The 26,001-nt window shown below is 43.4% G+C and overlaps 1 protein-coding gene across 2 annotated transcripts in view; it reads right to left on the bottom strand.

Moving 5' to 3' along the window:
* Positions 1 to 6,943: 6,943 nt before the first annotated feature.
* Positions 6,944 to 26,001, bottom strand: part of stimate (STIM activating enhance) — a 110,028-nt gene continuing 90,970 nt past the window's right edge. For both annotated transcript variants that reach the window (XM_048547516.2, XM_048547517.2), the window contains 2 exons: positions 13,906 to 14,055; positions 6,944 to 12,281 (listed from right to left, as the gene is read on the bottom strand). In XM_048547516.2, the coding sequence (XP_048403473.1) occupies positions 12,165 to 12,281; positions 13,906 to 14,055 (267 nt within the window). In that variant the 3' untranslated portion in view covers positions 6,944 to 12,164. The remainder of the gene's footprint in view (positions 12,282 to 13,905; positions 14,056 to 26,001) is intronic.

Here is a 26,001-nt window from a genome sequence, read left to right as displayed (position 1 = left end):
TAATATCCTTTCAAGCCAAATCTAGATGTCCTTCACCTTGGCACCAGGCAGGCAACACACAATGCATGAACCTCGATCTGCTCACAAAGGATTCTGTCTGTCTCTCTAATGTTAGAATCTCCTACTATTACCAATTTTCTTTGTGCTCCCACCACTTGAATGACTTCTTGGACCATGGTGCAGTGGTCATTTTGACCATTCTCTCTGTAGATTGTTTTCATCTACACAGGGTGCAAGTACCTCATACCTATTTGGACAAGGTCAAGAGCTGAGGCTCCTCAAATGCTGCATTCAGGATCTCTCTAACTGCCTCACTTGTTGTAACAGTTTCCAGTTCTTGATTGGTAATCAAATGTGCAATATTTAAGTTACAGGGTGTGACTGCCTGGAACAGTGTCAAGGTAAGTTTCCCCGTCCCACAATGCTTGGACCTTGGATTCTAGCTCATCAACTCTGAGCTGAAAATTCTTTGAGCTGCACACACTTACAGCTGAAGTGGTCACCGTGGCTCACAATAGCATCAGCCAGCAGCTACATCGTGCAAAATCAATGCATTATCTGCACTGTCAGGACAGTCCTCAGTTCTTAAGAGATGCTAGGGACATGCAATAAATATCGGCCCAGCCAGCAACATCCTCATTCCGTGAAAGAAATCTCACTCACTCAACACTTGACATATCAGATTCTAACCTCCAACATCTCACTTCCCTCACTCCCTTTATCTAATCTCCTCTGGTTGCATAACTGTTTCTGCCAAACATTTCTTCTGGTCATGGCTTCTTGTGCATTCTTCTATGGTTTGCTCATGATTGGTAACTTTTGCCTTCAATCTCTTCATCTCTATGTTCTGGAATTTACATCACAAATCCCTTCAACCCTCCTCTTCACTTAGGACTCTTTCAAAACTGGTTGTTTTGACAAAACATTTGGCAGTTGAAAATCTCTTTGTTCAATGTCCAAGATTCCTTGTGCCCCTGTTTTATAGACTTAAGAATCAGTAAGGAAAACATTCCAGAAGTTGAAAGTCTGTCTCCTTAAATTCTTTTTTCAATTGCTGATTCTGGTAACTTGGTAGCATCCAAATCCTAATGTTTTAATTATCTTGTAAAACCTGGAAAACTGTGACCAATTTCTAAAGACTTGGATCCAGATTGATTGACATCAGATTTGAGCAGCTACCATCAAGATATGGTTGTCAGCACTTCAATTTGCATTGACTGGAAACTTGGTGCACTATCCCAGTCTATCCTTTGTTCTCAGATTCTTGGCTGACTGAAATGTTTTAACTGTTTACCCTCTTTTTAGATAGATAGATAGAAAAAGTACAGCACAGTACAGGCCCTTCGGCCCACGATGTTGTGCCGTGGAATAATCCTAATCCAAAAATAAAATAACCTAACCTACATTCCCCTCCAATTGACTGCTGTCCATGTGCATGTCCAGCAGTCACTTAAATGTCACTAATGACTCCGTTTCCACGACTACCACTGGCAAAGTATTCCATGCGCTCACAACTCTCTGGGTGAAGAACCTCCCTCTGACATTTAAAACTATCATCCCTGAAGAAAGGCATGTCTTTTGTAAAAACCAAAAGAACTGCAAATGCTGTAAATCAGGAACAAAATCCAAGTTGCTGGGAAAGCTCAGCAGGTCTGGCACCATCTGTGGAGGAGAAAACAAAGTTAATGTTTCAGGCCCGGTGTCCCTTCCTCAGAACTGATGGTGGCTGGGAAAACATCAGTTTATGTGCAGAAAATAGGAAGGTGGATGGGGTAGGGAGTAAGTCTTAGGAGAGAGCAAGACAGTTGGACAGCCAAAGGAGTTGCTAACGATCAGGCTGGGAGAGGGAGTAGTTGTTAATAGCGGCTGTTAGTGACTAACAGGGGGTGTGTAGTGGCAGGCTATGTGGCAACAAGGTGTGTGGGGTGGGGGGCTGGGACATGGGAGAGTTTAGGCCCTAAAATTATTGAACTCAATATTGAGTCCAGAGGGCTGTAGAGTCCCCAAGCAGAAAATGAAATGTTTTTTTTTCTCCAGTTTGCATCAGGATTCACTGGAACACTGTAGCAAGCCAGAGACAGAGGTGTTGGCCAGGGAGCAGGGTAGTGCATTGAAGTGGCAGGCAACAGGTAGTTTGGGGTCTTTTTTTGTGAGCAGAACGTAGATGCTCTGCAAAGCAGTCACCAAGTCTACGCTTCAGCATATAAGATTATTAAGGGATTGGACACACTGCAGGCAGGAAGCATGTTTCCGCTAATGGGTGAGTCCTTGGATACTGGGGAGGGAGGAGGTAAATGGACAGGTGTTGCACCTTCGCCGGTTACAGGGGAAGGTGCTGTAGGGCTGTGGGGAGGTGTTGGGGGTGAAGGAAGTGTGGACCAGGGTGTCCCGAAAGGAATGGTCCCTGCGGAAGGCAGACAAGGGAGGGGAGGGGAATGTGTCTGGTGGTGGCATCTTGCTGGAGGTGGCGGAAATGGCGTCTGATGATCTTTCAGATGTGGATGCGGGTGATATGGTAGGTGAGGATAAGGTGGTGTTGGGCATGTGTTTTGTGTTGGGTAAGTGTATCAGTATTATGGAGATATAGTTTTGATTCTGAATCATTGCTGAGATAATAAGCAGAATTTGCCACTTGTTTTGAGAATATGTTTTATTTATTCACTCATGGGACATAAATGACACTGGCTGGGTCGGCATTTATTGCCTGGCCTTAGTTGCTCTTAAAGAATGAACTGATGATTATAAGCTCATCAAACTTAAGTTCTCTTTTATTTGAACAATACAAAAGAGTGAAGCAATTTTCTATTTTATGATTGAAACAATAAATTTTCAGTTTAACACTTCTTAACCTGATTACTTTCTAGAATTGAATAAGATGAATCTTAACTGACTTATATAATCATTGCTTATGAAATTAACTCTACCTCATTCCTAGCTGGAACGTAATGTGGATTTACAGGCTAACTCATCATTTTCAAATTTTCCCATAATAGCCTTTCCTTTCAGTCCCTTAACCAAAAGCCCAAGGTACCCAACCAACAGATGCTAACCAACCATTTCTGTTAATCGCTGCCACTACTGATATTAACCAGACATCCTACTTAGCACTGTAAGGATAGGTGGTTAGACCATCTGTATCAATCGATTCTTCGTACCAGGCATATAGTCCATTACATTATCACTCCAACTGATGAATCTAGCTTTCTACTGCCGCTTCTTGTGCACCTTTCCTGCACGATAAATAAGGCAAATCAGGTATTTACTAATAGCACTGGAATTATAATTACGGCATGGGAGATAATCTAGATCCAGGGGTGTATTTGTACATTTGAGCCCCAGTTCTACAAATCCTCCCACTACACAGAGGCATCAATCTGATCAATATATTCTTTTAAGGCTCAGGTTTGTTGTTGAAGAGTGAACTGCGTTCTGTGTAACCTTTGAGCCTGTTTCTGAATCACTGTTGGTGTTCAGGTAAGAAGGGGATTTCATAAGAATACTAGTTCAAATACTGTATCAAATCATCCTTCTAATTCTCTGTGACCTGTAGGTCAGCTCTGTCTTTCTTATACTTTTCCACTAATTTCACACTCCCTATTCTTGCTGGGAATTATGGATCAAAGCATGCAGTATGATTGGCTATGAAGCATCATCGATTTCTCCCATAATGAAAATGCTGCTGTGATAATGGGAACTGCAGATGCTGGAGAATCCAAGATAACAAAGTGTGGAGCTGGATGAACACAGCAGGCCTAGCAGCATCTCAGGAGCACAAAATCTCAGGAGCTCTGATGAAGGGTCTAGGCCCAAAACGTCAGCTTTTGTGCTCCTGAGATGCTGCTTGACCTGCTGTGTTCATCCAGCTCCACACTTTGTTATCTTGAAAATGCTGCTGACTTGTAGTAACGTAATACCTCCCTTTGCCCACGTCTGTAATATTCATCAATTCTTTCGAAGCCCACATTGATTCCATTGTACAATTTACTGTAGCATTAAACCCACACTTTGTCGCTTCTGCTTCGTAGACATGACTGGCACACATTACTGCGGCGGTCTCTATTTTACACCCATCTAGCCTAGTCTTAGCGACATTTCTTTCCATCTCTCTAGCATATACCTGGCAGATGAATTTCAATGCAGAAAAATGTGAGGTAATGCATTTTGATAGAAGAAACAAGGAGACAACTTTGAGGAGAGCAGAGCAACATTGGAGCTCATGTACATAAATCTCTGATGGTGGCAAAGCAAGTTGAGACAGCTACTGACAAGTTTAAAGGATCCTCGGGTATGTGTCAAAGACCAGAGGGTATAATCTTAAGGTGAGGACCAAGCAGTTTAGAATAGACTTGAGAAAGTTATTTTTTCTCAAGGGTGCTGGACACATGGAATGTACTGCCTGCCAGACAGTGTGGTGTAGGCAGGTATTCTTGCAACATTTAAAAAACCTCTGAATGAGCACGTCAAATGCCAGGGCATAGTCAGCTATGGACTAAGTGCAGGTAAATGGAATTAGTGTAGTTTGGTATTTGTTGAATGGCATAGACATGGTGGACTGAAGGTCCTGTTTCTATGCTGTATGTAGAAGCATAGAATATAAAAGCAAGGATAACCATGGGAGTAGTAATGTCCCAAAAAAAATGAAAGCAAGGAAGTGATGCAACACATTCTTTCCCATCACGTCATAACAAATAAAACAGAGTTTTGTTCCCCTGGTGTTTAGCTGGGGGAAATTCAGTCTCATTCATGAACAGGTGTCAGTAGTATATTGCAAAATACAGGGCAACCTGCTCTCTACATTACCGTTGAATGCTCCGAGGACAGGTACAGTGTGGGGTTGGATATGCTGTCTTACGTATAGCATTAGATACTGAGTAAAGTATCATCTGCATCAAACCATTAAGATTTTCTCTAGCACTCTCTGTTTTGTTATTAAGTTTTCTGGTGCTTAATGGTTAACTGGCAAAGATTCTAGTGCAATTGCATTCATTCCAAACTGGACTGAAGTCACACAAACTCATATCATGTCTTACCATGAACAGAATGAAAATTTGGTCTGGATTCAAAACCATGCTTACAGTGTGGTGACCACCTATCCGATGGCTCACAGTCTGTGATATTTACAGGCAGATACTGTTGCTGTTCTACAGGTTTCAACGTTTCCCATACCGTAATATACAGCATTTAAAAATAGGCATCATGAATGCATGTTTTGAAGTTTCCAAGGCTTTAATATAAAGTAACATATAAAGTATTTACATCATCGCTGTACACATTGCAACATGATGAGCTTGACCCGGCCCAAGAGCATCATCTGTGAATCTACACATATCTTTTGCTGATTTGGTTGATGCAGGAATTGCTGTTACATTTAAACTACACTAAAAAGGGATGACAAAAGTAACGACTGATTTTAACATATTGGTAGCTACTAAAACATTATTAATATACCTGAACTTAGTTTCATTGCAATAAATTAAGCAGTAATTAGACTGGCTTTTTTAATCATCTTGTGTTAAGCCTGTCACAGTCAATATTCAATTACAAAATTAATTTGAGCTTAAACTTGAGGATATTTTATCAAAAAGTATACTTATGTTTTTTTTACTTGTTGCAAAAATGAAACAGAATTTAGTGATCAGAAGAAAAGAAATATTATTTCATTAATTAAATACACCACTGTAATCAGTGGTCAATGGTAACTATTTGGCTGAGAATGGGCTTCAAGTGCTTTCATATTACATTTCTTCAGAATCTGATCTGTGAAAAAGAAACAATGATGAAGATATGAACACGCCAGAATCAATCAGGATGAAATGACTGATCCAAGTGTTCTATCTTCTGGGCTATACATTCACTCTGTGGTATTTAATTGAAAGGTGTTCCCTGGTACTGAAAGTGCCTCAGTACAGGAGCATCTGATATCTGTTCTTAATCAATGTGGCTAGCTGTGTTTTCACTTTTCTCTTAGATTCATTCAGGAAACAAGTGACTGAACATCAGACCTTACGCACATTTCAAATTTAGATAGAACGCTCTGCCTGCCAATGTAGTTAACTCAGCCACATTAGGGGCATTTAAACAGTCCTTGGATAAGCATATGGATGATGATGGGATAGTGTAGGGAGAGGGGCTTAGATTAGTTCACAGGTCGGCGCAACAGCGAGGGCCGAAGAGCCTGTTCTGCACTGTATTGCTCTATGTTCTATGTTCTATATAATGTCACCGTTGATGTCACAAAATTATGATGCTAACACAACTGTGTCCTGATGTAGCATATCCTGCCAACCAGCGAATTAATTTGTAACCATCCATAAATCAAAAGGCCCAAAGTCGTCAACAGGAAAAAATGGCTAAAAAAATTACCAGAACAAGCAGGAAAGACATAGCTAAACTGGAAAGTGTGCAAAGAAGATTTACGAGGATGTTGCCAGGTCCTGTAGGTTATAGGGAGAGGTTGGCCAGGATAGGGCTTTATTCCTTGGAATGTAGGAGAAAAAAGGGCGACCTTATTGAGGTGTATAAAATCATGAGGACATAGGTATGATGAATGTTTATAGTCTTTTTCCCCAGAGTTGGGGAATTGAAATCTAGAGGGCATAGGTTTAAGGTGAGGTGGAAAAGATTTAAGACTTGAGGGGCAACTTCTTCACACAGAGAGTGGTGTGCATATGGAATGGGCTGCCAGAGAAAGCGGTTTAGGTTGCTACAATAGCAACATTTAAAAAAACATTTGGATAGGTATGTGGATGAAAGTTTAGAGGGATATGGACTAAATGTGGGCAAATTGGAGCTATCTGAGTGGGCACCATAGAACATAGAATAATACAGCGCAGAACAGGCCCTTTGGCCCTCGATGTTGCGCCGACCTGTGAACAAATCTAAGCCCCTCCCCCTACACTATCCCATCATTATCCATATGCTTATCCAAGGACTGTTTAAATCCCCCTAATGTGGCTGAGTTAGCTACATTGACAGGCAGGGCGTTCCACACCCTTACTACTCTCTGAGTAGAAAACCTGCCTCTGACATCTGTCTTAAATCTATCACCCCTCAATTTGTAGCTATACCTCTTTGTACAAGCTGAAGTCATCATCCTCGGAAAAAGACTCTCACTGTCCACCCTATCTAATCTTCTGAACATCTTGTATGTCTCTATTAATTCTCCTCTTAGCCTCCTTCTCTCCAATGAGAACAGACCCAAGTCCCTCAGCCTTTCTTTATAGGGCCTGCGCTCCAGACCAGGCAACATCCTGGTAAATCTCCTCTGCACCTTTTCCAATGCTTCCACACCCTTCCTGTAATGGGGCGACCAGAATTGCACGCAATATTCCAACTGAGGCCGCACTAGTGTTTTGTTCAGTTGCAGCATGACATCACGGCTCCAGAACTCAATCCCTCTACCAATAAAACCTAACACACCGTAAGCCTTCTTAACAGCACTATCAACCTGGGTGGCAACTTTCAGGGATTTATGTATATGGACACCAAGATCCCTTTACACATCCACACTGCCAAGAATCTTTCCATTGCCACTGTACTCTGCCTTCCTATTATTCCTCCCAAAGTCAATCACCTCACATTTATCCGTATTAAACTCCATTTGCCACTTTTTAGCCCAATTCTGCAGTTTATCCCAGTCTCCCTGCAACATTCTTCCACACTGTCCACCACTCCACCAACTTTAGTGTCATCTGCAAACTTACTAACCCATCCACCTATGCCTGCGTCCAAGTCATTTATAAAAATGACAAACAGCAGTGGTCCCAAAACAGATCCTTGAGGCACACCACTGGTAACTGGACTCCAGGCTGAATATTTTCCATCAACCACCACTCATTGCCTTCTTATAGAAAGCCAGTTTCTAATCCAAACTGCTAAGTCTCCCTCAATCCCGTGCCTCTGTATTTTCTCCAATAGCCTACCATGTGGAACCTTATCAAGGTTCAACCTTATCAGCATGGACCAGTTTGGGCCGAAAGGCCTGTTTTTATGCTGTATTACTCAATGGCTTGATGTTCCAGATCATCATTTGGATTACTGGGAGTTAAACAGAAAACTTATTTCAGAAAAATAATTTGGGGACACCAGGCTAGAGTATATTGACACCACATAACACTAACTCATATCAACCCAGACCTTTCCAGCCAAACATTCTAGCTCCCGCATGTTGTAAGTGAAGACTCTGCAATATGTTCAGTAATTCTCACTTCACATGCTGGCAGTCACTCTCTCAGAAAAACACCATTAACAAGGAGACCCAGCACCAGCTTAGATGCATCAGATCAGCCTTCACTAAGCTTTGGCACGGAGTGTCTTGACAAACACATCTGTAAGTCAACTGATGCCCAAATATACAAAGCAAGTTCCTGTGCTGTATTGTTCTATAATTTGTTATCACTGCATTCTAGATCTAGACTGTACCAGGCTTAAAGAGACTCTAGAGCAATGTCTCTGCTGAATTCTCCAGATTCAATCTCCAAATTCATCAAACAAAACTGCATGTCATTTTTGAAGCCAGGTCCATGGCTATTTAGGCAAATTCCTGCAAAATCAACCATGGAGTATCAGACATGATCCATAAATTGAAAAACATCGTCCCTGCCAGGTCCTGTTTTGTCTAGACTCATCTGGTCAGAAAAGATGAATGACAAGGGTCTTTTCTCTAGGATGGGGGAGTTCAAAACTAAAGAGCATACTTTTAAAGTGAGAGAAGAATTTAAAAAGGCCAAGAGGGGCAACATTTTTTAAAAACACAGAGTGGTTCATGTGTGGAATGAACCGCCAGAGGATGCAGGTACAGTTAAAACATTTAAAAGACATTTGGATAAGATCATGAATAAGAAAGGTTTGGAGAGATATGGGCCAAGTGCAGGTAGGTGGGTCTAGTTCAGTTTAGAAACGTGGTCGGCATGGACTGGCTGGACTGAAGGATCTGTTTCCACGCTGTACGACTCTATGACAATGACTCTATAAGGTTAGGGATCAAGTAAAAGCTTCAAAAATACCCTGGGCATCCTTGAACCATGGCAGTATTAACATCAATGACCAAGAGGAGCTCATTATCAATCATTCAAGCTGACAATGGCTTGTATATCAAGTTGCATCAGACTTTGAATCCCAGTGCCCTAATGGTGAGGCACAGCAGCTGCAGAGAAGAAAGCAAATCTTGCATTCTAGGTTCCTTACTTTGTATGACATCTTGTCACATGAACACAAAGATTTGCAGATTCAGAATCTGCCTCTTCAGTCAAATGAAATATTGCAGAAACCTGTGACCCTGAATAGACCTCATCCTGAATCAAGAGACAGCCATGCCTACTGACAACAATACCAGATCTATCCCAGTGCGCTGGACACGAGATACTGTTGCTGCACCAGTTTTATCCCAATATCCAAGACATAAGACACTGCTCTATTCGAGCTTCGAGGGCAAAAGCACCATATCATTAACTATTTTCCCATGCCTCTACTTGTATGTTCCGGAACACGTTTCACCCATTATTTCAGACTGGTAGTTTGAGAGTTAAATATAGCCATAAATAATCAGAACACAAACGTGCCATGAATGACACAGATGTAAAACTTCTCCCATTTTGCATTTTGTTTGATTATAAAAAATTGTCTTATGCCTTAAATTCACTTTAAAAAGAGTTCTGATCACAACTTTACTTTTTCAGAACGAGGCACTTTATCCAAAGCAGTGACTTACATTCGAATCAGAAAAAACATTACTGCAAGCTAAAATTTCAGTTAAGTTAGTTGCATTAACATTCTCTATAAATGTAGGCAAATATGCTACAAATTTTATATAAACACTTACATGAATGAACTATGAATAAGCATCTAAAAACTAGTGTATCAAATGTCTAGTTTTCCAAATGATTAAGTTTAGCAATAAAATGTTAGAAGAAACACCAGCCGTGGATAGATGTAAACTGAGTCCCTAATAAATGTATTAGGTGAAATTGCTGCTTAATTTAAACATCAGCAGTTTTATGCTAGCAAATCCAGCAAATTCATGATTAAGAATTAGCCTGTGAGACATGTTTAGTGGTTGCAGGATAAAACCTGATCTTCAGCTCCTTAAGCCAATTTTATACAGGGTGAATAGAGAGAAAAAAAATGACAATTCAGACAAATCAACTAAAAATTACCAAGCAAATCAGTAGCACTCATATCTGAGTGCTCACACCAGTTGCATTTCGCCAAGACTAGAACCAGAAAAAGTGTTGAAATGCAGCTGATGAAATAATTTTAAAATCACATTTTAATAGTACTGACCTTCCATGGCAGCAGTCCCTGTCTTAAGCATTGCTTAGGTTTAAATTAGTTTCCAAACACTTGATTCCACTCCAAAAACATCCGACTCTTAGCATTCAGTCTCTGAACCTATATTGACTTTGAAATCTTTAAAGTTAATGTGTTATGGATTAATTTTTTCATTTTAAATGATTAAAAATAGCTTCAGCAAATGAAGCATTAAATATTTCAAGCTGGTAACTGGTTTCAGAACCAAATACTATTTTCAATAATGAACTTCAGGATTATTCAAACGCAGAGAACGTTGGAGAAACTCAGCAGGCCTGGCAGCATCTGTGGGAACAGAATTAGACCAACCATTTAAGTCTGGAATGATTTCTTCAGAACCAGTTCAAAAAACTAGATTCAGAAATTTAACCATTTCTCTCTCCACACATGCTGTTAAATCCACTGAGTTTCTTCAGCATTCTCTGTGTTTATTACAGATTTCCAGCATTCGAGGCATTTTGCCTTTGTTCACAATTATTGATTCTGACACAATTCCTTTCTAAGTTATTGATGTAAATACAACGGCACATGCTAATTTTTACAGAAACAGGAAGTTGAGCATTAAGTTTATAAACAGATTAGTATTGCACTTTAGGTGGAAGCTTTGTTTACACTGTCTGCCATCAAACTCACCCAGGACAGGTATAGTACAGGGTTACATACAGAGTAAAGATCCCTCTACCCTGTCTCCATTAAACACTCCCAAGGCAGGCTCCAGACTGGGTGAGGATAATGCACGTTCTGTTCTAACAATATGCCTCAAGTCCAAATTCGAAAGATTTGCAGCAGCCACGTAATGTGTTTATTTTGCAGACGAACCATGCCACTATTTATAATGTTACAGTTGCCAAAGTGTTTTTAAATATGACAGGTACAGTAAAAATACATTAAAAGTGAAACCTCAATAAACATTAATGTCATCAATTAATTAATATTTGTCTGTCAGAGCAGATATGGGTTAGGAACATTATTACAAAATAGCTTTAAATGGTTGAATGCTTTTGATCAGAACACACAGGCAACATATATCTCCAATGCTCTATTAGTGAGCTTCGCAAAGCAAAGTCCCAAAAGAGATGATCTGGATTCGAAATTGAATACTTTGTTGCAGTTAAGAATCATAGCCCGTTAAGAAACTGTGCTGCACAGTAGCTCTCATTTTGTCCCACAGAAATTCCGATCTTGAATCAGTTAATAAAACCCAACTGATTCAGGTAAATATATAATAAATAAAGCAACACTCTTTGACTGTTATCATGGTTCGACTAGAAATGATGGAGATCAGGGAGAGAGGGCCACAGGGAGTAGGTTGGACAAGTCACAAAAGAATGGAACAGGCTGACAGCTACCTCACCCTTTCTCAATATGGATTTTTTTTTAGCTGTCACATTATTTTCAATTTAGTAATTGCTGAGAACTTTCATTCTGACTGGACCTCTAAGCTGTGACCATGCTGTGTCACAATTACTGGTCATTAACTTTGAAAGTTGAGGATTCACAGTTCTTGGGCATTGTATGAAACATGTAAACAGATTCAGTGACAGATTTAATAACTTAAAACAAGGTAACAAAAACCTGACTGGTGCTAAAAGAAAAATACTTTGCAGCATCCAACAGTCCTTTACATTTTGCAGCTGCAAACAATAGACAACTTTCATTCGGGAATGTTTGCTATCAGTGCAAAGAGGAGAGTTGAGATCATAAACTCACAATCACTGCAATCTCGTCTTTTTGTTCATCTTTCAGATCTTTGTGCCACTCCAACATTTTATGCAGCCCATTTTCATACTGAAGTTTGGAACAGGAAAAGATTCCACATGGTCCACTAACTCTGAAAGACAGAGCACTACCCTGTGTCATACCGGGAGGCCCCCAAATCGCAGCTTCTTTTTAACAGGCTTTAAATTCATCAGTCTCCTCAGGTCCTCATCACCTTCAGATTCATCCACCTCATCATCAGCTGAAATGAGAATCTGTAAACCAATTTAATGGCGAGAACTGGAAGTTACAAGCAATATCTGCAGAATGAACATATTATTAAAAATCAGCTTTATACATTTTCTACTTGTATTTCACTGAGTTTAATACGTACTAAAAAGCTTAAGAACATAAACTAGGATCAGGATTAGGTGTATGGCCCCTCAACTCTGATCCGCCTTCAATAAATATACAACTGATTTGATGTTGCAACCATTTTTCAAATCATCCTCAATATCCTGATGTCCTTGGGTCCAGAAATCTTCCCATTCTTAACCCAAAATCTACTAAAAGCCTGAGTGCTGACAGACCCCGGGATAGAAAATTTCAAAGATTCACAAGTGTCAGAGATCAGCTGTCTCATTACAGTCCAAAATGGACATCCTCCTATCCTGAGACTGTGTTCCAGAGCTTTGGATGGTCCAGCCATAGAGTCATACAGTACTGAAGAGACTTTTCGGCCCATGAAATCAGCATTGACACAAAAAAATCTATCAGCTATCTATACTAGTCTCGCTTTCCAACACCTGGCCTGTAGCCCTGAATGTTAATTCATTTCAAGTGCTCATCCACTTTTTTTTTCAATTATGAGGTTTCCTGCCTCAACTACCCTTCCAGGTCATGCATTCCATATTCCCACATCCTCTGGGTTAAAAATAATTTCCTCAAATACCTTTACCTCAAAATTATGCCTCTCATTACTAACCCCTCACCTAAGGGGAACAACTGCTTCCTGTCCAGCTGTCCTCAATTGGGCAGGACAAACAAGGCAAGGGAATACATGATGAGTGGTAGGATCCTGGGAAGCATCAAGGATCAGAGGGATCTTGATGCATGTATACACCACTCCTTTAAGGTATCAGGATAAGTAGATAAAGTGGTTAAGAAGGTATATGGTATTCTTGTCTTTATTAGCCAATGCATATAGTTAAGAACTGGAGCTGTACAAAACACTGGTTAGGCTACAGCTAGAGTATTATGTGCAGGGAGGGTGGATAGGAAGGAGCTTTCCCCCTTGTTGGGGGATCAATGACTGGGGGACACAGATTGAAGGTAAGGGAGAGGAGGTTTAGGAGATGTAAGAAAAATAGTTTCACCCAGAAAGAGGTGGGAATCTGGAACTCACTGCCTGTCAGGGTGGCAGAGGCAGAAACCTTCATAATGTTTAAGCATTTAGATTGCACTTTCCATGTCAAAGGCATACAACAATAATGGCTAAGTGCTAGAAAAGGAGCTTAGAATAGTTACGTATTCCCCCTCACTGGTGGAGATTCAATGGGCCAAAGGGCCACTTTCTCTGCTGTAGCTCTTCCTGACTCTATGACATGGGGAAAGCATCACAAGTTGGAGAGTGACACGCTCTGATATCTATGTGTAAAATTAGGCAGCAAATTTTTTCAGAGATTTACAAATCAGTGGTATTGTACAAAAATAAGTTTCTGATTTTCCTGTTAGGACCCTTTCCCTGGCCAGATGCCAATGTCCAACATGGGAAGAACTCCAATAGAATGTCCAATGAGCATCAGCTGCTCTCGATCAACTCCGGGTCTATTTGAGCCATAGAGTCACCTGAATTTTTAACTCTCTGACAATCCAGTGAGATTGGAGACCAGCACTTACCTCGGACTCAGACTCCTCATGTGATGCTGCTCTTCTATATCTGACCTTGTTACTGCTTCTAGATTCGTCTTCTCCAACTTCTCCTTCCAGTTTAGCTTTAGTTTTACCTTTTCTCATTAGAAAATTATCTACTACCCAAAACATTAATGCCTGTGAGAAACAAAAAAGCAGAACATGAAGCAGAGTTAAGGAATAACATATGAACAAGCCGGGACGTTGGATGCCTTCAAGGCAGAGATCGACAAATTCTTGATCTCAGAAGGAATCAAGGGCTAAGCGGAGAGTGCAGGGAAGTGGAGTTGAAATGCCCATCAGCCATGATTTAAATGGCGGAGTGGACTTGATGGGCCGAATGGCCTTACTTCCACTCCTATGTCTTATGGTCTTCTCAAGGGCAACTAGGGATGGGCAAGAAATGTTGGCTCAGCCAGCGACATCCACACTCCACAAATGAATTAAAAAAAATAGAAAATGCAGGATAAGCTGCTCACTGAAGCGACAGGTATGGCAGATGTACTAAATGAATATTTTGCTTCTGAGTTTGTCAGATTAAAAGATGGTGACAGTAGCCCAATTGAAAACATAGGTGTTGAGCAACTGAGCAGTATATTGATAGATAAAGAAGAGATGCTAAAAAGGCTGGCAGAAGTCACCAGGTCCAGATGGGATGCATCCTAGATCCCTGAGAGTGTTATGGCATCAATTCGCAAACCCATTAACAGAAATTTTTCAGGCCTCTCTGAACAAAGGATTAGTTCTAGGGGACTGGAGGATTGCAGACGTAACACTGCGTTTTAAGAAAGGGACAAAGGATAGCTCAGGAAATTATAGATTGGTCAGCTTGATATCAATAGTGGGAAAACTGATGAAGGCCATAATACGGGATAAGGCAAATATTCCCTGAGAGAAAAATAAGTTAACACTAGACAATAAAATGTGAGGCTGGATGAACACAGCAGGCCAAGCAGCATCTCAGGAGCACAAAAGCTGACGTTTCGGGCCTAGACCCTTCATCAGAGAGGGGGATGGGGGGAGGGAACTGGAATAAATAGGGAGAGAGGGGGAGGCGGACCGAAGATGGAGAGTAAAGAAGATAGGTGGAGAGAGTGTAGGTGGGGAGGTAGGGAGGGGATAGGTCAGTCCAGGGAAGACGGACAGGTCAAGGAGGTGGGATGAGGTTAGTAGGTAGCTGGGGGTGTGGCTTGGGGTGGGAGGAAGGGATGGGTGAGAGGAAGAACCGGTTAGGGAGGCAGAGACAGGTTGGACTGGTTTTGGGATGCAGTGGGTGGGGGGGAAGAGCTGGGCTGGTTGTGTGGTGCAGTAGGGGGAGGGGATGAACTGGGCTGGTTTAGGGATGCAGTGGGGGAAGGGGAGATTTTGAAACTGGTGAAGTCCACATTGATACCATATGGCTGCAGGGTTCCCAGGCGGAATATGAGTTGCTGTTCCTGCAACCTTCGGGTGGCATCACTGTGGCAGTGCAGGAGGCCCATGATGGACATGTCATCAAGAGAATGGGAGGGGGAGTGGAAATGGTTTGCGACTGGGAGGTGCAGTTGTTTGTTGCGAACTGAGCGGAGGTGTTCTGCACCACACAACCAGCCCAGCTCTTCCCCCCCACCCACTGCATCCCAAAACCAGTCCAACCTGTCTCTGCCTCCCTAACCGGTTCTTCCTCTCACCCATCCCTTCCTCCCACCCCAAGCCGCACCCCCATCTACCTACTAACCTCATCCCACCTCCTTGACCTGTCCGTCTTCCCTGGACTGACCTATCCCCTCCCTACCTCCCCACCTACACTCTCTCCACCTATCTTCTTTACTCTCCATCTTCGGTCCACCTCCCCCTCTCTCCCTATTTATTCCAGTTCCCTCCCCCCATCCCCCTCTCTGATGAAGGGTCTAGGCCCGAAACGTCAGCTTTTGTGCTCCTGAGATGCTGCTTGGCCTGCTGTGTTCATCCAGCCTCACATTTTATTATCTTGGAATCTCCAGCATCTGCAGTTCCCATTATCTCTTTAACACTAGACAGTCGACATGGCATTGCCAAGGGGGGTTATGTCTCACAAATCTGATTGAGTTATTTGACGAGGTGACACAGGCAGTAGATGATGGTAGTACTGTGGATGTTGGATATTTCAGAATGCATTTGATATGGTGCAAAATGGCAGATTGGGTCCTTAGCAGCACGGATTAGAAGTTGACTAAAATATAGTAAACAAAGGGTCGGCAGAGATGTCTATTCCTCACATTGGCGACGAGTTGAAAATGGTGCTCCCAGGAATCACTGTTGGGACCCTAGGTTTTTCTGATTCATATAAATGATTTGTAAGGTAAAATCTCCAAATCTGTAGATGATACTAAGCTGGGGAAAATATTGAATTGTGAGGATGATATTGAGCGACTTCAGAGGGACACTGACAAGTTGGCCAAAAGAGCAGACACCTTGCAGATGAGTATCAAAGCTGAGAAATGTGAGATATTGCATTTTGTTAGAAAAAAACAGAGACACAATGCAGGCTTAATGGTACAACTTTGAGGAGAGTACAGCAGCCTCAGGGCTCATGTGCATCATTCTCTCAAGGTGGCAAGTTGAAATAGTTGTTAAAAAGGCTTATAGGATCCTGTAGTTTATTAATAGAGACATAGAGAATAACACCAAGGAAGTGATACCACACTTCTACAAATCATTGGTCAGACCACATTTGGAGTATTGTGTTCAGTTCTCGGCACTTTTTTTCAGGAAGCATGTTAAAGCCCTGGAGAGAGTTTAAAGGTGATTTACTAGAATGATAGAAGGAATGAGGGATTGTATATACAAGGATAGATTAGAGAGATTGGGTTCATTCTCTTTAGCAGAAATGATTAAGAGGTAACCTTACTGAAGTGTTCAAAATTATGCATAATTTTGACATAGTAAAGAAGGATATTCTGTTTCCACTAGTTGTATCTCAGGTAACTAGAAGTCACAACTTCAAGACTGACTGCGAGAGGTGAGAAAAAATTTCTTTACTCTGACAGTTAAGATTTGGAATGTGTTACGTAGGAGAGTGGTGGAGGTGGATACCATAATAAGTTACAAAACAGAGCAGGATATATATTTGAAAGTAGTGAAGTTAGAGGGCTATGGAGATGGGACTGGAGAGTGGGATTATCAGGGTAGCTCTTTCTGGTGATGGTTCAGACACAATGTGTCAAATAGTGTCTTTCTGTCCGATAAAATTCAATGAAATCGGTCAAGATAGAGGGGAATGTAAAAGAGGTGGGAAGTAGTGATAAAGGGGAATATCACAGCTGTACTGAAGGAAGGCAGCTTGGAGGGCTCACGCAGCAAAGTCATATGGGTACAGCTCGGGAATAGGAAAGGTGCAATCACTTTGATGGGGTTGGACTACAGGTCTCACAGCAGCCAGCAGGAGATACTGAATCAAATACATAGACAAATAATAAAAAAATGTAAAAATAATACAGTTGCTAGGTGGTGATTTTAACTTCCCCTACATTGACTAAGACTCCCTTAGTGCCAGGGGCTTCGATGGGGGTTTGGGGAGGTGTGGGAAGGCAGGGTCTTAGATGTGTCCAGGAGGGATTCTTGAAATGATATGTAAATGGCCCAAACACAAAGTTGCTGGAAAAGCTCAGCAGGTCTGGCAGCATCTGTGAAGGAGAAAACAGAGTTAACGTTTCAGGTCCAGTGACCCTACCTCAGAAATGGTCCAACTGGGGAAGGGTCCGTACTAGACCTGGTATAGGGGAATAAGTCCGGTCAAGTGGTCAAAGTTTCATTGTGAAAGCATTTTGGGAACAGTGACCATAATTCTGTAAGTTTTAAGTTAATTGTGGATAAAGATAAAAGTAGTCAGGTAAATAGTTTATTTTTTATTCTTTATTTTTCAACAGTCTCTTTGGGAATTTAGAATAATGGGAATGGAGATCAGGGCAGTTGAATGTTCCTCCTGCAGAATGTGGGAGGTAAGGGTTACCACTAGTGTCCCTGCTGACTACATCCGCGGGAAATGCACCCAACTCCAGCTCCTCGAAAACCACGTTAGGGAACTGGAGCTGGAGCTGGATGAACTTCAGATCATTCGGGAGGCAAAGGGGATTATTGAGAGGAGTTACAGGGAGGTAGTCACTCCTCAGGCACAAGAAAAAGGCTTATGGGTTATGGTCAGGGGACGGAAAGGGAACCGGCAGGCAGTGCAGGGATCCGCTGTGGCCATTCCCCGCAACAATAAGTATACCGTTTTGGATACTGTTGGGGGGGACGACTTACCAGGGGAAAGCAGTGGGGCACAGGTCTCTGGCACAGAATCTGTCCCTGCTGCTCAGAAGGGAAGGGGGAAGAGGAGCAGAGCAGTAGACATTGGGGACTCCATGGTTAGGGGGACAGATAGGAGTTTCTGTGGGGATGAGAGAGACTCATGGTTGGTGTGTTGCCTCCCAGGTGCCATGGTGTGTGATGTCTCTGATCGTGTTTTTGGGATCCTTAAGGGGAAGGGGGAGCAGCCCCAAGTTGTGGTCCACATAGGCACCAAAAACACAGGTAGGAAGAGAGATGGGGATTTAAGGCAGAAATTCAGGGAGCTAGGATGGAAGGTTAGAGCTAGGACAAGCAGAGTTGTTGTCTCTGGTTTGTTGCCCATGCCACGTGCTAGTGAGGCGAGGAATAGGGAGAGAGAGGAGTTGAACACGTGGTTACAGGGATGGTGCAGGAGGGAGGGTTTTGGATTCTTCGATAATTGGGGCTCTTTCTGGGGTAGGTGGGACCTCTACAAGCAGGATGGTCTTCACCTGAACTAGAGGGGTACCGATATCCTGGGGGGGAAATTCACTAAGGCTATTCGGGTGGGTTTAAACTAATTCAGCAGGGGGACGGGAACCAAAATTGTAGTTTGAGTATAGAGAAGGTTGAGAGTAGGGAGGGCTGAAATAAAGTTTCAGGAATGCAAGATGGCACCGGCAAGCGAGAAGTTGGTTTGAAGTGTGTCTACTTCAATGCCAGGAGCATCCAGAATAAGGTGGGTGAACTTGCAGCATGGGTTGGTACCTGGGACTTTGATGTTGTGGCCATTTCGGAGACATGGATAGAGCAGGGACAGGAATCGTTGTTCTATGTAGTCCTTGGGTGAAAATAGTAAAATGGGGGAAGACTAACGACAACAGTATTAGGCAGGATCTAGGGAAGGTAAATTGGCTGTTTGAGGGTAGATCGATAATAGGTCATGCAGGAATCTTTAATGGCCAGCTGATTAGAGTTCAGGACCAACATGTTCCTGTGAAAATGAAAGATAAGGATGGCAAGATTTGAGAACTTTAGATGACAAAAGAAATTGTGAGCTTTATCAGAAAGAAAAAGGAGACACACCAAGTTTAGGAAACTGAAAACAGATACAAATATCAAAGAATATAAATAAAGCAGGAAAGAGCTTAAAGGAATTAGGATGGCTAAAAATGGGTCATGAAATTTCTTTAGCCAACTGAAATAAGGATAATCCCCAAGGCATTTTATATGTACATAAGGAACAAGAAGATTTGTAGGGAAAGGTTGGTCCACTCACAGACAAAACAGAATTTATGTAAGGAGCCGGAGGAACGGGGTGATGTCCTCAATGATGCTATGCATAGGTATACACAAAGGAGAAGGACATAGTGGATGGTGAGTCCAGGGAGGGGTATGTAGATATTCTACAGCAAGTTAGTATTAAAAAAGAGGTGGTATTGGGTGTTTTGAAAATCATTAAGGTAGACAGATCTCTAGGACTTGATGAGACATATCCCAGAATACTGAGGGAGATGAGAGATGAAACTGCTGGGGCCATGTACTAAATCTTGGTATCCTTTTTTAGTCACGGTAAAGGTCACAGAATGGAAGAATAGGCAAAGTTGTTCCTTTGTTTAAAAAAGGGCACAGGCATTATCCAGGAAATTACAGATCCTTAGCCGCCAGTGATAAGGGAAATTATTGGAGAAGATTCTTGGAGACAGGATTTACTCACTTTTGGTAAAATATAGATTTATTAGCAATAGGCAGCATGAATTTGTGCAGGGGAAATTGTGTCTCACAAATTTGATTGTACTTTTTGAGGAGGTGACAAAGGTGATTATGAGGGCAGCACAGTGGACATTGTCTGTATGTCAATTACTAAGGACTCAGGTTTAGGGTAAAAGGGGAAAGTTTAAAGGAGACATGTGAGGCAACTTTTTTTTATATAGTGGGTGGTAAGTGCCTGGAATGCGCTGCCAGAGAAATTGGTAGAAGCTGATACAAAAGCAATGTTTAAAAGGCATCTTGACACATATGAATACATGAATAGGTGATACATGAATAGGTGGGAATAGAGGTACATAGACAATGCAAAGGCAAAAGTTTTCTCACTTAGAAAGGCATCACATGTTGGCAGAGGCTTAGTGGGCTGAAGGACTTGCTCCTGTGCTGTACTGTTGATTGTTCTTTGACAGGTGGTCATCACCAATGCTATCAAATGACACTTGCAAAGGAATAACCTGCTCAATGATAGTCAGGTTGGTTTCCACCAGGGCTACTCAGTTCCTGACCTCATTACAGCTAATGTCCAAGCTTGACACCATCCAGGACAAAAGATCACATTCGACTACAACATTCACTGCCTTCATCACTGATGCAGATTGACAGCAGTTTAGAGCAGATAAAAGGTGCACACAACAACTCACTTGACCTCCTGCAAATGCTCTTTCTAAACCCAGCACTACACCACATAGATGAACTAGTTCCCCATAAATCTATATTCCATCCTGACTTGGAACTAGACTGTCGTCCACTCAATGTCTCTGGTTCAAAATTTCAGATCTCCCTTCCGAAAAGGATTGAGGGTGTCCTTACACCTCAACAGCTGCAGCAGCTCAACAAAATAGATCACAATAACTCATGACCTGGCCAGCTGTGCCCACATCCCATGAATAAATATAAAATCCAAAGTGATGACAGGAGCCATGAACTGGGGAAGTGGAAACCAGGGATTGGGACCAAGGGCAGCCCTTTTTTTGGGTTAGGAAAGGGGATCGGGAGTCTCTTGCTTGATGAGGCAGCTTTCTAATTGCACGATGCTGAGGAATAGGGGGCCACAAGGAGATTATGGGGAGATGGAGAGGCCGAAAGATATTGAAGAGGTACAATGGAGACTGTGGGGGATGGAGCTGGGAATAGAGGGAAGCTCTGAGATAGGAAGAAAGGCTGCAGGGGAAGTGAGCAAAGAGAGCGGCAACCTCAAAAACCAAATAGCAACCAAAAGGAGCCATCAAAAAAGAAAATATTTTGTCCCCTGTTGAGGAAAAAGTGTAACTTGACAATAGTGTCAGCAAACTGGATCTACCATGTGCTTTACGGTGAGGGCATATCTTGGCAATATTGCACATTCACAGTTAATACCAATGTTGCAGCTATACTTGAACAGGTTGATTAGACTTCAGTCAATTCTAGACCACAGTCTTCAGTACTGCAGTCAGAATACTGTGAGAGCTGATAGCCTTTGCAAGAAGGATTTCCAGTGCCTTCAGCATTTCTTGATAATTGAATTTGACTGAAGACTGGTACCTATAATGCTGGGGGCCTCCGGAGGAGGTTGAAATTGATCTTCCTCTCAGTATTTCTGCCTGATTATGGTTGAAAGTGCTTCAGCCTGGTCTTTTGCATTGATATGGTCAGCTCCACCATCATTAAGAATGGGTATATTGGTGGTGCCTCCTCCTCCAGTTAATAATTTAATTGACCACCAACTGGATGTGGCAGAACTACAGATCTTAAAACTGATCCAATGGTTGAGAGATTCACTGCTCCGTCTGTTGCATGCAAGTGCATTTTAACAGCAAAAGGATGAAATCCATCAGGAACCAGGGACTTGTTGGCCCTTCCTTCCATTTCTGTTCCTTAACTGTTTTTGATGTGTTACTTCTAGAACATAGGACATAGAACATAGAAAAGTACAGCATAGTACAGGCCCTTTGGCCCATGATGTTGTGCTGTGGAATAATCCTAATTCAAAAATAAAATAACCCAACCCACATTCCCCTCAATTCACTGCTGTCCATGTGCATGTCCAGCAGTCGCTTAAATGTCACTAATGACTCCACTTCCACGACTACCACTGGTAAACTATTCCATGCGCTCACAACTCTCTGAGTGAACAGCCTCCCTCTGGCGTCTCCTCTATACCTTCCTCCTAACACCTTAAAACTATGACCCCTCGTGGCAGTCAATCCTGTCCTGGGGAAAAGTCTCTGGCTATCGACTCTATCAATGCCTCTCATTACCTTGTACACCTCGATCAGGTCACCTCTCTTCCGCCTTCTCTCCAGAGAGAAAAGTTCTTTCCTCCATATGGAAGATTAACACAAACAGCCTGTTCATATCGTCTGCCACTATTGACTATTATTAATTCCCCAGACTCATTTTGCAATAGGTCTAACATTTACTTTGCTATCTCTTTTAAATATGTATCAAAGCTCTTACTATCTATTTTTGTATGTTTAAGTAGTTTTCTCTCATATTCCAAATTTTCACTCAATTGAAGTTGGTTGGCTTGCCGAGCTGGTTTGTTGTTCCACAGACATTTTGTTACCATGCTTGGTAACATCCTCAGTCTGTGGAACAACAAACCAGCTCGGCGAGCCAGCCAACCTCAACACCCACAACCCGAGCCTCAAATCTACTCCAAAACCTTTCCACTCAATTCTTTTTAGATTCTTTGCTGCTTTTTATATTCGGTCCCATTTTCCTACCTGCACCCATCTTTGTGTAATTTAATGTTCTTTTAACATAGTTGTTTGGTCTTACAGAACATGAACACTGCTGAAAATCTCTGGTTGTATGATTTCTCAGGGCAAAACCTGGCCTAATCACAGTCAATCTGCCTGGCTTAAAAAATTGAACAAAGCTTGGCGGTCGGCTGGTCGTCATTAACTGGTGTATTCTCTACCGCACTGTTTCAATCAATATCCACTTGCTAACCACTAGTACTCACTTCTTATAAAGTAATAATATTGCTTTTCACCTTGCAGGTCATCCTGATAAATGTAAGTCAAAAAGCTTTTGACAAAATATGTCTTGTTCCGCAATATAAGCTTTCTCTTTAAATTTGATACTAATTTTTGTCTAACTTTTTTGGTGAACATAAGATGGTGGGTTTTCTCTTTGGAATCTTTTTCTCTCATTGAAATGTATATATTGTGAATTCTGAAATATCCCTTTAAATAACCACTACAAGATAATAAAATGTGAGGCTGGATGAACACAGCAGGCCAAGCAGCATCTCAGGAGCACAAGAGCTGACGTTTCGGGCCTAGACCCTTCATCAGAGAGGGGGATGGGGGGAGGGAACTGGAATAAATAGGGAGAGAGGGGGAGGCGGACCGAAGATGGAGAGTAAAGAAGATAGGTGGAGAGAGTGTAGGTGGGGAGGTAGGGAGGGGATAGGTCAGTCCAGGGAAGACGGACAGGTCAAGGAGGTGGGATGAGGTTAGTAGGTAGCGGGGGGTGCGGCTTGGGGTGGGAGGAAGGGATGGGTGAGAGGAAGAACCGGTTAGGGAGGCAGAGACCAGTTGGACTGGTTTTGGGATGCAGTGGGTGGGGGGGAAGAGCTGGGCTGGTTGTGTGGTGCAGTGGGGGGAGGGAACGAACTGGGCTGGTTGAGGGATGCAGTAGGGGAAGGGGAGATTTTGAAACTGGTGAAGTCCACATTGATACCATATGGCTGCAGGGTTCCCAGGCGGAATATGAGTTGCTGTTCCTGCAACCTTCGGGTGGCATCATTGTGGCAGTGCAGGAGGCCCATGATGGACATGTCATCAAGAGAATGGGAGGGGGAGTGGAAATGGTTTGCGACTGGGAGGTGCAGTTGTTTTTTGCGAACTGAGCGGAGGTGTTCTGCAAAGCGGTCCCCAAGCCTCCGCTTGGTTTCCCCAATGTAGAGGAAGCCGCACCGGGTACAGTGGATGCAGTATACCACATTGGCAGATGTGCAGGTGAACCTCTGCTTGATGTGGAATGTCATCTTGGGGCCTGGGATGGGGGTGAGGGAGGAGGTGTGGGGACAAGTGTAGCATTTCCTGCGGTTGCAGGGGAAGGTGCCGGGTGTGGTGGGGTTGGAGGGCAGTGTGGAGCGAACAAGGGAGTCGCGGAGAGAGTGGTCTCTCCGGAAAGCAGACAGGGGAGGGGATGGAAAAATGTCTTGGGTGGTGGGGTCGGATTGTAAATGGCGGAAGTGTCGGAGGATAATGCGTTGTATCCGGAGGTTGGTAGGGTGGTGTGTGAGAACGAGGGGGATCCTCTTGGGGCGGTTGTGGCGGGGGCGGGGTGTGAGGGATGTGTCGCGGGAAATGCGGGAGACGCGGTCAAGGGCGTTCTCGATCACCGTGGGGGGAAAGTTGCGGTCCTTAAAGAACTTGGACATCTGGGATGTGCGGGAGTGGAATGTCTGGTCGTGGGAGCAGATGCGGCGGAGGCGGAGGAATTGGGAATAGGGGATGGAATTCCATCCCCTATTCCCAATTCCTCCGCCTCCGCCGCATCTGCTCCCACGACCAGACATTCCACTCCCGCACATCCCAGATGTCCAAGTTCTTTAAGGACCGCAACTTTCCCCCCACGGTGATCGAGAACGCCCTTGACCGCGTCTCCCGCATTTCCCGCGACACATCCCTCACACCCCGCCCCCGCCACAACCGCCCCAAGAGGATCCCCCTCGTTCTCACACACCACCCTACCAACCTCCGGATACAACGCATTATCCTCCGACACTTCCGCCATTTACAATCCGACCCCACCACCCAAGACATTTTTCCATCCCCTCCCCTGTCTGCTTTCCGGAGAGACCACTCTCTCCGCGACTCCCTTGTTCGCTCCACACTGCCCTCCAACCCCACCACACCCGGCACCTTCCCCTGCAACCGCAGGAAATGCTACACTTGTCCCCACACCTCCTCCCTCACCCCCATCCCAGGCCCCAAGATGACATTCCACATCAAGCAGAGGTTCACCTGCACATCTGCCAATGTGGTATACTGCATCCACTGTACCCGGTGCGGCTTCCTCTACATTGGGGAAACCAAGCGGAGGCTTGGGGACCGCTTTGCAGAACACCTCCGCTCAGTTCGCAAAAAACAACTGCACCTCCCAGTCGCAAACCATTTCCACTCCCCCTCCCATTCTCTTGATGACATGTCCATCATGGGCCTCCTGCACTGCCACAATGATGCCACCCGAAGGTTGCAGGAACAGCAACTCATATTCCGCCTGGGAACCCTGCAGCCATATGGTATCAATGTGGACTTCACCAGTTTCAAAATCTCCCCTTCCCCTACTGCATCCCTCAACCAGCCCAGTTCGTCCCCTCCCCCCACTGCACCACACAACCAGCCCAGCTCTTCCCCCCCACCCACTGCATCCCAAAACCAGTCCAACCGGTCTCTGCCTCCCTAACCGGTTCTTCCTCTCACCCATCCCTTCCTCCCACCCCAAGCCGCACCCCCCGCTACCTACTAACCTCATCCCACCTCCTTGACCTGTCCGTCTTCCCTGGACTGACCTATCCCCTCCCTACCTCCCCACCTACACTCTCTCCACCTATCTTCTTTACTCTCCATCTTCGGTCCGCCTCCCCCTCTCTCCCTATTTATTCCAGTTCCCTCCCCCCATCCCCCTCTCTGATGAAGGATCTAGGCCCGAAACGTCAGCTCTTGTGCTCCTGAGATGCTGCTTGGCCTGCTGTGTTCATCCAGCCTCACATTTTATTATCTTGGAATCTCCAGCATCTGCAGTCCCCATTATCTCAAATAACCACTACATCTTTATTGACCTAATATAATTGTTCACAGCAGCTATCTCTGCTGTCAGGCTCACATTATGGCCTTCATTTAAATTTAAAATCTTGAGCCCACACTTTCTCTCTCAAATTTAATTGAAATGAGGTCACTAATTCATTCCAATGTATTGCACAGTACTAAGTCTAATACAGCTTGTTCACCCAGTGGCTGCAGAACATGTGTTCTAAGAAACTAACCTGAAAGCATGTCAATGTGTCAACTTTTGGTGGGTTTGTTCTACCAGTGGGGCAAGGCATAC

This window comes from Stegostoma tigrinum, chromosome 11 (genome assembly GCF_030684315.1).
Source record: "Stegostoma tigrinum isolate sSteTig4 chromosome 11, sSteTig4.hap1, whole genome shotgun sequence".
NCBI lineage: Eukaryota > Metazoa > Chordata > Chondrichthyes > Orectolobiformes > Stegostomatidae > Stegostoma > Stegostoma tigrinum.
This window is presented reverse-complemented; position numbering and strand designations above follow the sequence as displayed.